The following is a 15,218-nucleotide window of genomic DNA, read 5'->3' on the forward strand; positions in this document are numbered from 1 at the left end:
CTCGTGTGGCTGCGATTAATTGTTTGGTTTTGAGCTTTTAAGAGCTTGTAATAACATTTCCACATATTTTGCACCTACAACACAACAGAGTGTAAAAGGTGACAAAGAACAAGAAGCGTATGCCACTGGTCGCCAGTCACCTTCAACTTTTTGCGTTAGTGCCGCACCCAAGCCAAAAGAAGACGAGTCTGCAATAATCAGTGTATCGGCTGTCACTGAATACGGTGTGAGAATAGGGGTCTTTGCCAGCAGTTCTCTCAAGTGTCTGAACTGCTCAATCCGCTCAGGACCCAATATCCATTCACAGTCATTCCCGAGAAGCCTACGTAGATGTCCTGTTGACTCTGCTAGCCGAGGGGAGAACTTTCCTAGATAGTTGACTATCCCAAAGAAATGTCGTAGCTCCTTCTTAGTGGAAGGAGTCGGGAATTCTAAAATTGCTCTAGTCTTTTCCGGATCTGCTCGAATTCCCCTACTGTCTATCAAATGACCTAAGAACTTAGTCTTCCGCACGCCAACATTACACTTATCTCTATTTAGTGTGGTTCCAGCTGTTCTTAACTGAGCCAAAACATGATGGAGGCGTTCTTCGTGTTGCTTCTTGGTGGCTCCGTGCACAAGTACGTCGTCCATATGACACACTAAGCCTTTCAAATCAACCAACACTTTCTGCATTTCCTTCTGGAATATTTTCGGTGCGCTGCTAATGCCAAAGGGCAATCGCTTACAGAAATATATCTCAAAGGGAGTAATGAAGGTGGTAAGTTCTTGGGAAGCAGGCTGAAGCTTCAACTGCCAATACCCTGAATTAATGTCTAACTTACTAAACAGCTTCAAAACTCCCAACTTACTTAATGTTTCTTCTGCTGCTGGCAAGGGGTGATGCTCTCTTTTTATAGACTTATTAAGATTTGTAAAGTCTATACACACCCGTAACTTCCCATTTTTCTTGGGAACTACTATGCACTGTGCACACCATTCTCAATACGCTCGATTACTCCTAGCTGTTCCATTCTATTGAGTTCTTTTGGCAGCATTTCTTTTCTCGCAGCTGCCACTCTCCTAGGAACAGTTTGAATAAATGGTGTACAGTTATTTTCCAGAGTTATCTTCACCTGAGCATCCATCGTTCCCAAACCTTTAAACAATTCCGGGTAGCTTGCAAGCCGATGTATATCTGTTTCAACGCTATCAGTGAAATTAATAAGACCTAATTTAAAAATAGCTGGCTTTCTCAATGGTGGCATCACTAAATTCTTAACAAAATAAACTGTTTCACAAACTTCCACCTCCGAAGAGGACAATGTTACCTCCCTTTGGCCTGTAACAACCAATCTATGGTTTCCAGCGCCTCTGAGGATTTTGTTAGAGTGACTGACGTTTTCCACTAAATTAGCCATATACGCAGGCACAGCTGTAACTGCGGCTCCCGTGTCTAGTTTAAATTTCACCTGATGTGAATTAAGTTTGATGTTCACTATCCATGCTTTTGGAGTTTCAGTAATATTTTCAATCGTCAGTCCATTTAGTCACTCTGAGTCAGAGCCAAAGTACAAACTCTCCAGCCCCTTGGACTCCTGCGTGAGCTCGCTAGTTATATTTATCTGAGCTCATTTTTTTTGTTTTTCATGCCTTAGCTCTAGCCCAGTGCCCGTTCTCTTTACATATATAACAAGTAGCGTTGCGTGCAAAGCATCTCTCTCTCGGATGCGAGTCTCTGTTAAAAAAGAAACACTCTTGTTTGACTTGTTGACCGCAAGTTCACTTTTTGAATTTGTCGCTAATTGCAGAATAATGTTTTACCGCATCCAAGTGATCATCATCGGTTTCCCCTAATAACTTTGCGGTTTGAGCATGGTGAGATATGAACTGTTTAGCTTTTCGAATGCAAGTGGCTAAGTCTAACTCTTCGACATCGATAAGTTGTTCTCTGAGTTTGTTATCTGCCACTCCTACCACAATCCTGTCTCTTTATCAATTGGTCACGCATTTTGCCGTAGTCACAGTTGTCTGCATGAGAATAAACTTCAGTGATAAATTGGTGAATTGACATAGTTCCTTGTTTAAGACTGTTGAATTTAACTCGCTCATAAATTATATTTCTAATGGGTTCAAAATGATTGTCAAACACGGCGATGACATTCACCAATGTTCTTGTTCTACCTTCTTCTGTCGCATGAAAATTAAATTGGTCATAAATAAGAACACTGTCTGATCTCATTAGCATTAGTAGGTTTGCAATTTTCTCTTCTTTCTCCATTTCACCATACTTTTGGCTATTCTGAGGATATTAAATTGCCTTTAGAATGTTTTCCACGCTACTGAGAGGTTTTCATCTTTGAAATTTAATTTCTTTACAAAGCGATCATCTTTGCTTCCTTCCGCCATTATTTATTTAGATAACTGTTTTTTAACAACTATTTACTTTATTATTTAGTTCTTAGGATTCATCCAAATCCTCAACTTAACTCAAGGGCACCGAACAACGCAAATTATAGTTAGTATTCCCGGTAAGATTCAGCCAAACCTTCACTACTAGACTTTTTCATTTTCCAGCTAGGTGTTAACAAAAACTCCTCCTACACAAGGTTTAGAGTGCCCTGATAGAAAAAACCTATTTATAACATATGGAGTGGGATATAATAAATGATAAGTAGATGTAAAATAGATTTTCGTGGACCATATTAGTCATACAAACTGTTGTATGACAGATGCATAAACCCAGCAAAGGATATATTCAGGCAAATAACAACTGTTCCATTATATTAAAAATTATATTACATATGCGTAAACCATATTGGAGAAACCTAGCACATGAAGTATTTCGATAAAAACAACACATATGCTGCCAAAACAGAAACTGTTTTCAAGATTTAAGTGATAATAGCTTATGAATGTATGATATGTATAATACAGTCTCTGTAAAAGATGGAATAAACTACTGCAACAACTAAATGGAAATTAAAAACAGTTGTTATAGAGGATAATCAAAATAATGCAAACAAGGAAATGCAGGCATTAGTGTAATCAGATGATTAAACTTATACATACACGTTACAGAAAATGTGTAAAAGGAGATTTGTATACCACTGAATATTGAGCCAAGGCGCATCAGAGTTTCTTAGAACTAAATCAGATTAGAAATAACAGCACAACAACAGCTACAGATGAATATTACAGTGATTACATTGTTACTGGCCTTTAAAAAGTACTACATTAGTATTTTATGCCACAAAGATTTTATGCACCTTGCAGTTTGAATGTAGGAGTTTAGCATAATGATGATGTCGAAGATCATAAAACGACTGAATAAGGTTTTTCATCAATAAAGCAGTGGTTGGATATGCCATCTGTTGTATCCGTAAGGTGTTTCCCAAAGCATAGCACATCACTAGATCCTACACTACTGATAACATACACCACACAATGGAGTGAATCTATGTTTGCATTAATACTAAAGTATCGATCTGCAGCCAGCAGGATCCTGATGACACCGTCTGATGGACGAAAATTGTTTGTATCTCGAGTAAAGTATAGAGATGTCAGTACTGGATACTTGACTTAGTGGTAACCAGCGACTGACGGCCAATGTCACGACAGTACTTTAGTTGGCTTTTGCACAACGTAGCCAGCAATATAGACTATAGTGTTACCTATAACAGAAATTTGACATCTGATATCATTGTGAGCTCCACAAACTGATCAACTTCTGGAGTAGCCTGTATGATGAGAATCTCATTTTGATCAGTAACATTACCTGTCTTACCAGCATCTGATTTTGCACCACATTTGCTAATAAGTTTGCGAAAGATAGCCTTAAACTGAGTAACAGTAGGATTATTATTCCAACCACCTAAACAAAAGCATCAATTATAACAATTACATAAAATCAACAAAAATGAATGTCTTATTCACATAAACATAGTACCCTTAAGATACAACAATGCAACAAATAAAATAAGTGAAAATAAAACAGGTCAAAATGCTACCATATCGCTATGTGAAATGAAAATGTGGCAATTTTCACTGGAAGTCATTCACACACATCTTAGGCATAAAGCTTAATGGAAATTTCTTAATCAAGCACGACTCAAAAATGGATTGCATCCATGAGATTATTTTAATAGAAATGACAACAAACAAATTGCAGAAATACTGCAAAGATGTACTAACCATTGCCACAGATGCATTACTAGAGAAATTCACATCAACAACTTCTGCTAAGCTGCAGACATATTCATAAGCACTTGCTGTGGCAGCTGTCACTGTTTTGCGTGCTGTTTGAGGTTTCCGAATTTTTTTAGATATATCTACTTTAAGTTGAACAACCTTGCAGCACTGTGCTTGACAATATTGTTTTGAGCTCAATCATTGAAAAGCACCATTCAATATTGAAAAATATTACCTTTAAATGACTTCAGTCGAACATTTTAACCTGTTCTGTCAAAACATGGATCATTGAAATGTTCGTTGCAGATAAGTGCCCAAGGATCAGGCTTATTCACTCTTCTGCGGTTGCGATACCATTGTAAATGACAAGGGTTCTCAGTTGCTTTGTTTGGAAATCTAAAAATTAAAATGAAACTGTAGTAGTTAGTTAGCAACAGTAGTAATAACAATAGTATTAATATTACTCTTATCTCCTTACTGCTAGCTATATCCAGGTACAACAATAAATAATATTATAGGCACTACAAACATTTTTTTTAAATATAAATATAAAAAAATAACCTAATGGTTTGTAGTTCTAAAATATTAATATAATAAAAAATTACAAATTTAGATAATAAAAAACCTTCGTTCTGAAGGAAGAAAAATTTCACTCACCAGGTTATAAATTTATCTAATCACTGACAACATAGGGTCAACCTCGTACACTCAGTAGCAGATCTATCAACCCAAGAGTGGGACAATGTTTGAGATTTGGTTTTGGGGCAATTGATGTATCAATGATCTACTATATAAACGGCAATTGTTGTGTGTGTGTGCGTGCGTGCGTGATTGATTGTCCGCTTTATAGAGTTATAGAGTACCGTACTTTTCGGACTATTACCCGCTACTAGGTATCTTGGACACGTTAACGGGAATCTCCGGTTAGTACACGCCTCTATTATACATAACCTAATCATCATCGTCTATACACAAAACGTCATATCCGGTTAGCGCGTAGTAATTTACACGCGATTAATATTTAATGCCAACGTGTACCGAGCAGGTCGCGTAAACGTTTGTTTCTTGCGGCCACTGGAAAAACGCAATTCTCACCTACTAAATTTTCACATTGAAAAGGTAAGTGCTGTTTATTCAATGTGGTATTGTCTATGAATTGCCACACTTTCAATACATAACCCTTTCACTTGCGTCCATGTACAAATTTAGCTATCGGCCTACTGCCAGCCATTTTGCCGATATTGCTTCGTCATATATTTTCAATTTCAAACGCCATCTAGAACATTTGTTTTATCTGTGTATTCACAAAAATCTGAATCAACATAAATAGTTATTTCTTTTCTAACTCGGACGCCTTTGATCAACTACACAAAAATGTTCGCTTTTATGTTGGAAATCCCCAAACAAAGTTTAAAGTGTTAGCCTTTAGGCTAATTTTATAGAGAAATCTTAAAACAACACTGCCACTACCATAAAAGTCCTAAAGACCGTTGGTTATGTTATCAACGAATAATAAAATTCAGTTACTAGCAATTGTTGTATAAAGCAATGTACTTACATGTACTGATGTGAAGATGAAGAAGAGCCTCCGTCTTTCGTTACACTTCCTTATATCCTCCCCCATACTGCCTTACACTAGCTAATCTACTAGCTTTACCCACTAGCTTTATCCAGCTTTATGCACTCACCGTAATTACCAAGACCACCTGTACTGTCTTGAGCTCAGACACCAATATAGCCTGAGCCTAACAAATGCCATAATACAACATGCCCTTTTTTTTCTTTTTGTTTTGGGCCACTCCATCACTACCAACAAGCAGACGTAGTAACTTACCTTACTTGTGTTGCTCGTTACCTGACTCCGTTAGGGCAGTCTCCATAGGCTATGCCTCTGGCTTGTCTGACCCTGTGCCACCGTCTAAAGTACTCTTTTCGCTACTGCCAGCTCCATTGCCAGTCTGCACTGGCTTTTCCATCACCCTGACCTCCGCCGCTACCAATACTTTTACCGTGACCACTGTCACTACCAGCACTACTTCCACCAACCCTGACTCGCCCGGAGTCTTTTGGTTGGGTCAATAATGACTGCTAAACCTCATCTCCGTCTCTTCCGTCTTTACCTCGCTCTCCCCAGTAAGAGGCAAACTCGACAGGCTTCCTGTGGGAGGTTTCCACCTGGGCCGTAACCGGCTGCACAGGAGATGGCACCACAGAGCTGGGAGTTGGCATAGGCCCAGACCTATCTAGCTCGACCTCACCTGCAACCAGCGCAGGTCTGCTACCAGCAGTTCTTTTCTGAACCTCGGCTAACTCCTGCACCACTACCCTGAATGCCTTGACATTTTCCAATTCCATGACTGCTGTCTCCCGTTTGGCTTTCAGCTTAGCCAATTTCTCCTTCGACTTCCTCCGCACCTCCCTTTCCTCTCTTTCAATCTCTGCTACCTTTTTCTCATGACCTTCTCTGTCTAACATTCCATTGCCGGATACCTCGGCTAAAAAAGAGCAAACCTTTTCCATTACAGACACTGGTTCAGCTACTTTCTTAGCACCTTCCCTTACCTCATCGTGACTGTGTTCTCTATCACACCCCATAGACACTTGCACATCTCTGGTGCCTTGGGCTGTCCCCTGTTGACTACCAATTTCTACGTATTCGCTACTCTTCACTCCCTTGGTTTTACAAGTCCACCAATCTTGACCTGTGTGACCTTTCTTAACTTCGCTCTCTCTGTCGGACTTATTTGTCAGGTTTTGCAACTCGACATCATCTGAAACATAACTTGACCCAGCAATAATGGTTCTTGACGGAAACGGCTTAACTGGCTTAATACTTCTACACTCCTTAACAGGCTCAAACATACTTTTGCATAACGCGTTTACAACAGCAAATAGTTTTAGCAGCTTCAACGCAGTTATGCCCAAAAAGTTTGTTCTCAATCCTTTCACCACATGAACTTCAGCATCCAAATGCCTGTCTTTACTTTCCAAATGAACTATTACACTTCCAACCACTTTTAACTCACTACCATCAGCAGTTTCTAAAACTGTCGACAGTTTCTTTAACCATAGGGTCAACTTATTGGCTGTTGCCTCGGTTAATATTGACACCTCAGCCCCAGTATCAAACGTAAACTCTACATTTACTCCATTAACTTCTAAATACTACACAATTCCCTGGCCTAGTCATTGATCTTCACCATATTTATCTTTATAACCAGAGAAGCTAACATTTCTGCCCTTACTATTATCCCGGTACCCTTCATCATACCGACTCGTCTCGTGCCTCTCCTTATACCTCTCCCCCTCAAGCCTATCTATACTATTGTCCCTGTATCTACTCAACTTGTCTCTCGTCTCGCAGGGGCTTTCTTGGGCCCTGTACGTCTCCCTACTAATATCCCTGCTGCCATGTCGCTCATAGCTACTATCACGGCTACCTCCTGACCTCCTGCTGCTACCTCGTCTCTCGTAACCTACATCTTCTCCCTTATCCCTACAATAACGAGATACATGTCCTCGCCGTCCACAAGAAAAACATTTAATGTGGGAACAACTCTGCATCTCATGGCCACTACGTCTGCAATTATAGCAAACTCTATCTCTACTTTCTCTACTGTTTTCTCCATGTTTAGAGACATACCTTTCCCTGCTATTGTCTCTATACTTCCTACTGCCACTGTCCTTGTTATACTCCCGACCTCTTGTCCCATATCTGCTAGTATCGTGCTCCTCACTACCATAATACCTTCTACTACTCCTAGGGCTACCTCTAGGGGAAGATCTACCCGCTGAATCATAACTTCTATCTCTATCATCACTCCCATACTGCGATCGGCTATCAAACTCTGATACCTTTGCTACTTCTCTCTTAACCTCACTTTTTAAATCGGTACCTCTACTATCTGCTCTCATGAACCTGTCTGAATGATTCGCCATCTCACGCGCCCTCAATGCCTCATGTAACAACTCCCAAGTCAGATTGGCGTTCTTCATCAAATCTCTACTTACTTCTCTATCTCTCAACCCGTTTACCTCCACTATAAGGGCAAACCTTACTCTATCATTGTTATTAGCCACCTCAGCATATCTGCTCAAACTCTCTACCCGTTGTAAGTATTCTCTATCACTTTCTCCAAGTGCCTGCCTAGCCGTAAGAAACTTATGCCCCTTTACGAACATACTCTCTTGTCTACCATAATAATCCTGCAAAACCTCTACTGCCCCTTCATAAGTAGAATTTATACCATCTACGTTGAACCCTGCACCCCTCAATACTTCTCTACCACTGTGCCCAATAGCTCTCAATAGTGGCACTAACCTAGCTGTACCTGTCATAATAGGTACTCTATTGCCATCCTCATCAGCTACATAACCTCTCTTCTCGACAGCACTCTCAATACACAAATTCATCTCCTCTATAAATCTCTCCCACGACCCATCACCGTGCTCACCAAACACCAGCTTCGGAAAACCACTCTCCATCTCTACCCAACACAATAATCTCTCGCCACCAATTCACTCTACCCCACTCGTATAAAATTAATGTAATTCTCACCTCCGAATACGTGATAACCATGTACACCTCACCAACACCGCTACAACACCTCACAACACCACCCTACCTCACGTCACCTCACCTGCACGCCCGTGAAAGGGTTTAATCAACCGTTTAAACTTAACCCCGTAATCAGAAAAATTATCGCTAACGATAAAGCACAAAGAAAAAAAATCAGAATTTTGTCAACTGCGCCATGTTGTATAAAGCAATGTACTTACATGTACTGATGTGAAGATGAAGAAGAGCCTCTGTCTTTCATTACACTTCCTTATATCCTCCCCCATACTGCCTTACACTAGCTAATCTACTAGCTTTACCCACTAGTTTTATCCAGCTTTATGCACTCACCGTAATTACCAAGACCACCTGTACTGCCTTGAGCTCAGACACCAATATAGCCTGAGCCTAACAAATGCCATAATACAACAGCAATTGCTGGTAAAATCGCAGTGTGTCTACGGCGGTCGACCATAGAAAACGCATAAATGAGTCTACTTCAGTGCAAGGGTTGAAAACGTTAGATTTGCCACTGTTTGTGATAGTAAACATGTTCACTGGTACTGCTACTGCGTTTCTACATTGAAAAGGTTAGTATTGTTGTATGTTATTGCAATTTACTATGTTATTGCTATTACTGCTATTGCTATTTTAATTATATGTGTAATCAAACAAATCCGAATCGGTTATGTCATCAACATAAGTAATTGTTTTCTAACTCGGTGGCAGTTTCAAAACTTACACAAAAATGGTTGTTTTTAACCACTTCGGGTACAATTGCATAATCCAATTTCGCGTTCATGTACAATTAAATCATGATGCTCTACAGATTATGACATGGGTCAACAAAATGTCATTTTAACCATAGAAGCACTCACATTTTTACATAGAACACCTATACTTTTTGGAAAGCAGAGAAAATTCTGTATCTGATCATATTATTTTTATTTCAAAAATTGAAAATAATAAATATTGAAAGTAGCATGAAATAGTGGTTTTATTAAAATTCGTGTTCTACGAACATATTTGACTAATAAGGGTAGCATGAAAATGTATAAAAGTATATATAATAACAAGCAATTAAAACATTATACTGTGTATAAAATGCAATCTACAGTCTCTTCCATGGCTGTTAACTTATCTTCGTCACCACTCCACTGGAAGCCTGCCATTTCTATCGCTGAATTGAAGCCTATACCTGAATTGAAGCCTATACGCATCCACTACTAGCTACTACGCGTTGTTACTAACTGATTGAGATGTTGAACGGTGAACGCCAATTACTCGAAATTCTTTCATTTGACCATAGCTGTTTGACCAGTCCATTGTCTGCAACCATGTCTGAAGGTCATGCTTAGCTTTTGTAGATATAGTGTAACTGTTAGCAGGCTCTAAATGTAGATGGATGAGTAATGCAGCTACGCAAAGCCTAAAAACTGGCTGATAAACTTGAGAAGAATATACTCGAAGCCGCTATAGCGGCACATGCACCCAAAGTGGTTAAGTTGGAAATTCTCAAACACAGATTTAAAATTAAATTTTAGGCTAATTTTATAGAGAAATCTTTGGACAACACTGTCACTCCATACAAGCCTTAAAGATCGTTGGTTATGTTATCAACGAATAATAAAATTCAGTTACTAGCAATTGCTGGGAAAGTCGCAAAAATGTGTCTGTGGCGGTCGACCATAGAAAACGCATGAGTGAGTCTACTTCAGTGAAAGGGTTGAAAACGTTGGATTTGCCACTGTTTGTGATAGTACACATGTTCATTTCCTTCCGCAGCTGACTTACGTTTGCTTTTTTTTCAGCTACGATTACTACAGAACTACAACTACTACAGAACATGCATGGGCACTCTGAGCCTGGCAATAGGCGACGGTGAGAAGAAAGCGAGCAGCGTATATTACAAAAAAGCACACCATCTCATTCAATTTTAAAAATGCTTGAAGCAGTACAATGCCTTCCAAAAAGCCTACTGCCCAAACGCAAGAACATATTGATTCCCGTAGAGAAAGAGACCAAATTCGCAAAGCAGCAGCTAGACGAGCAGAAACTGCAGAGCAAACACAGCTACGCCCACAACGAAACGGAACTGCTACTGCAGCTGCTAGAAGAGCATAAACCACCGAACAAACACAGGTACATCGAGAGCAGGCCAGAATAGATACTGCAGCCGCTAGAAGTGCAGAGACTACTGAACCGACCCCAGCAGCAACTCAAACGGCTCAGAGCAGCCGCTACATCGGCCAGACGTGCAGAAACCTCCGAGCAGATGCAGCGGCGAGAAGAACATGATGCACTAGTTACAACAGCTGCTCGGCGAGCTGAATTTTCAGAGCAAACGGCGACAACAGCAAGATGCACTAACTACAGCAGCTGCTACCAGGCGCCGCGTATGGACAGAAAACTTCGCACTTGACTACAGTCCTGCAACACAGTATAGGGTTGAATTTTTTTATGGGACGAATGTCCAAAAATGCTCCAGATGTAATGCCTTACGTTGGAAAGGCGAGAGGCCATATATGTAGTTTATATAGTAGATTTTATTGATAATAAATTTTATCAACAACCGCATTACTGTTGCACAATTTGTATATACCATGTCAAAACACAGGCTATAGACGAAGAACTGGTGAGTCATGATTAGTGTTTCAAGCATGCAGAAGTCTCAATTTAATAAATGCTGGCAATAGCTAAGCAGTGCAATAGCAAAATATTTTCTAGAATTTCTTAAAATATGTAAAACTTTTCAATACCACCAGTTTGAAGAACGTCAGTTTGCCTAACAATGTCAATTTCATTATCAGTTCTGTGTACAAAATTAGGACAATTCCGATTTGAGTGGTTCGAGACTGATGCATTGTAGACTAGCTGTAAAACACATTGCATATTTGCATTGGTCTCTCCAACATTATTGACATGTACGACTCCATATGTGTATGCAGTCAGATCAGCACAAAAATTTCAGTAGATTGCATATTTGGAGTTGTTTTACAGTATGAAAGACAACTCTCAATAAAACTATTGCTTTACGTAAATCTGTTCCCGAACACGGGTAATGCAGCTAGTAGTATATATAAAATTGTGGAAATTAGGGCAAACATCTTACACATTTTCATTTTTTCTTTGGGGTGATTGCAAGAGTCTCGCTCTTAATGCGTGAGAGTTGGCAGGTATACTCAGTAGTCACACTGATCGAATTTCACTCACTGTTATATTGCTGGGGGAGCAATAAAGCACTCACCGTGAACTCCTGATCACAAGAGGCCATCAGCTTGGTCTCCAGTCACTATATAGCGATGGGGGGTCACGTGTCTCCCAGACGTCTAAGCCGTAGCCTAATAGCCGTCTAAGCCGTAGCTTCCAGTAGCTATAACTTCTAGTAGTCTATTTAGCCTGTGGTTCTTTATTCCTGAACGTGTTACAGTATGAATATATAACATGCCCTTTTTTTTCAAGACTACACCACTTAATCTAAAATCCAAATACGAACTCTAATTCCAATACACTCAAATTTACCCAAGTGCAACCACTATTAGCAGAACAAATAATCTCTCAAGAGGAGCGTTAAATTCAATGAAGCAGGGTTATCAAGCCAAGCAGGTTAGATAATCACAAAAGCTTCAAATCATAGTTACCGTTTCGAAGATGAGATAAATATCTCTCTACTCACCCAATATTCTGTTTACTTACTCGTCTTTCCTTCAGTCATCAGTTATCGCAAATTTAACAGTTTTAATCGCACCCCAATCCATCTCAATCTACCTCATCTCCATTTAGCAAATCACCTTCCTCCATACTGGCAGTATCCCCATACCAATCGGCCTTCTCGTGTTCCTCCTCCATTGCCACCAGGTTATCTGAAACTTTTGGCTCAGAACCAGCAAGCTGGTCGTCATTGCCACTCTGAACTTTTGGCTCAGAACCAGCAAGCTGGTCGTCATTGCCACTGTGAACTTTTGGCTCAGAACCAGCAAGCTGGTCGTCGTTGCCACTCTGAACTTTTGGCTCAGAACCAGTAAGCTGGTCGTCATTGCCACTCTTTCCGGAGCTTTCAGGTTGGACCTCCTCTTCGGGTTCCTCAACCTTACTCTCCTCACAACTAGCATCTCTGCTAGGGACTACTCTCACAACGGAGGTTTCAGGTTGGATCTCCTCTTTGGATTCCTCAACCTTACTCTCCTTTCTAGTAGTCGTTACGGAACTCGCGCTCCTTGCACCCCTCCTCTGAGCCCTCTTTTGCTTTACAGCAGCCAAGTGCAACAGAGCCTCTCTATACTCCTTCTCACTCTCAATCTCCTCCTCCAACTCTCTCTCGTCCTTCTCTATAGCAGACAATGCGCGCTTGTACTGCTCTTCTACTTGTCTCCTCCTATGCAAGAGCATAGCTTTCCTCTGCTCGATGGCAGCCTCAGTCGAAACAGACTCTGACTCCATCTCTTGTACAAAACTATCCATCTTAGCAACAAAGGGTAAACTCGAACTAGGCTTCTTCAACTTAGAACCCGGTCCCCTATTGTTACTCTCCTCTACCCTACGCTTAATACCCGCTGCAATATCTCTATAGGAAGACCCACCAAGAGTACATCCTTCAAGTCCATGGTCTAACTTCCCACAAAATCTACACAATGTCTTTTTGCAATCTACCGCAAAATGTCCTTGACCTTTACAATTATAACAAATAAATCCAGGACACTGAGCAGCATAGTGGTCTCTAAAGCTTTTGCAGACAACACACTTAATGTTACCTGGCTTACCGTACACTTCTTTCTTACATTCGCTCTCATTCTTACCCGACTCGCTCCCCTTCTGCTTACTAAACACTGTGTTACCTTCTGAATCCTTTGCCACCTTAACACCTCCACTCCTGCCTCTACCTGCACCGCCGCTCTCGGCACCACCACCTCCCGGCGAATTGCCAGCACTCTTCATAAGTGATAAAGAAGTAAGATTGGTCTGATATCAATCTGAAACTATAAACAAGGTCATTTATAATATTCCATACCATATTTCTTAGGTGGTTTACTAACTCGACCTGAGCTAGTGACAACAGGTTCTTTACTAAGAAGCACAAATTTACTTCTAGAATTTCTTCTAGGCAAATCATTACTACTTCCTGGAACGAGTCTATTCTCAACAACAGAGGTTTCCTCCTCGTGTTCACTGATGCCAGGAGTTTCCTCCACGTGCTCAGCCACACCAGGAGTTTCCGCCCCTTGTTCAAGGATCTCTAAATCAGGGATCATGTTCTCCTGACTTTCAGATAAACCGTTGGCATTTTTTTACTATTTCAGAGTTGCCCTCTTTTGAGGAGTAGCTATCCAAGGAAAGACAATTTTCCTCAGAAGAGTCAGACGATGTGTTCTCGTCATCAGAATTCAACAAAAACCAATGTTTTCTATTTCTGCGTATTTCACTCATGCCTACATTGACCCAGTAACTTTCAGGGGATTTATCCTTTCTCAAAACTATACCTCTTGAACCTACATCAGTAGGAGCTTTTACATAAACCATTTGACCAGGTTTTAACTCGTCTAACTTTGAAACTCTATACTTTTTATCCCACCGTTTCTTAATTTTCTTTTTACGTCTAATTTCATTTTCTTCAAACAGTTCATAGTCTACATCACTTTCATATGGGAAGCCCAAGTTTGATCTAATAGCTCGACCAAAAATCAGATCACTTGGCGTATATCCTGAAGCCAAAGGTGTAGTCCTATACGCAGACAAAGCCACATCTTTATCTCGACTTTTCTCCCATAATCCTTTAACAATTTTTACGGCGCTTTCAGCTAAACCATTAGAACAAGGATACCGGGGGCTACTAGTAGTTAGAATGAAGCCCATTTTCTCTCCAAAGTTTCTAAATTCTTTACTAGCATAACAGGTTCCATTATCAGACCTGATAACGTTGGGTATACCAAATCGAGAAAACAGATACTTGAGTACTCGAATTATCTCTCTTGCAGTTTGAGATTCTATATGCAGACATTCTATCCACTTCGAATAATAGTCTATATCTATCAGATAATATTCGTTATCAAACACAAGTATATCCGAACCTATCACCTCCCATGGTTTAGAAGGCATTTCTGCTTCATACATGGGCTGGTGTTTAACTTGACCATGCATAATGCAAACATTACATCTACTTATATAATCTGCAATCTCCTTACTATAACCAGGCCACCAAAAATGACGCTGAGCTCGTCTGCGACATTTCGTTATGCCTTGATGACCTTCATGGCAAATTTCCAAATACTGCGGTCTTAATGACTTAGGAATATACAGCCTAGAGTCATATAACACTCACCCAGCGACTAGTGTAGTAGAACTAACTAGTGGCAGTACTAACTAGTAGTAGCACAACTAGTAGTAGTCGTAGACTTTAGCAATAGTAATAAAACTAGTAGAAGTGACTCATTTGTGAAATGTCATGCCCTTTCCTTTGAAAGTCTATTCCTGCGGGTTTTGCAGTTCATGGAAT

General features: G+C 40.2%; 1 protein-coding gene across 1 annotated transcript; it reads right to left on the reverse strand.

The window, feature by feature from the left end:
• Positions 1–7,356: 7,356 nt before the first annotated feature.
• LOC137398417 (serine/threonine-protein kinase fray2-like) lies at positions 7,357–8,655 on the reverse strand. The gene is made up of 3 exons (XM_068084526.1): positions 8,492–8,655; positions 7,814–8,317; positions 7,357–7,666 (listed from the first exon to the last, which is right to left on the reverse strand). Exons 1-3 carry the CDS (start codon positions 8,653–8,655, stop codon positions 7,357–7,359), a joined length of 978 nt encoding a protein of 325 aa, XP_067940627.1.
• Between the last annotated feature and the right edge of the window lie 6,563 nt (positions 8,656–15,218).

The sequence above is a fragment of the Watersipora subatra genome, chromosome 6, assembly GCF_963576615.1.
Source record: "Watersipora subatra chromosome 6, tzWatSuba1.1, whole genome shotgun sequence".
NCBI lineage: Eukaryota > Metazoa > Bryozoa > Gymnolaemata > Cheilostomatida > Watersiporidae > Watersipora > Watersipora subatra.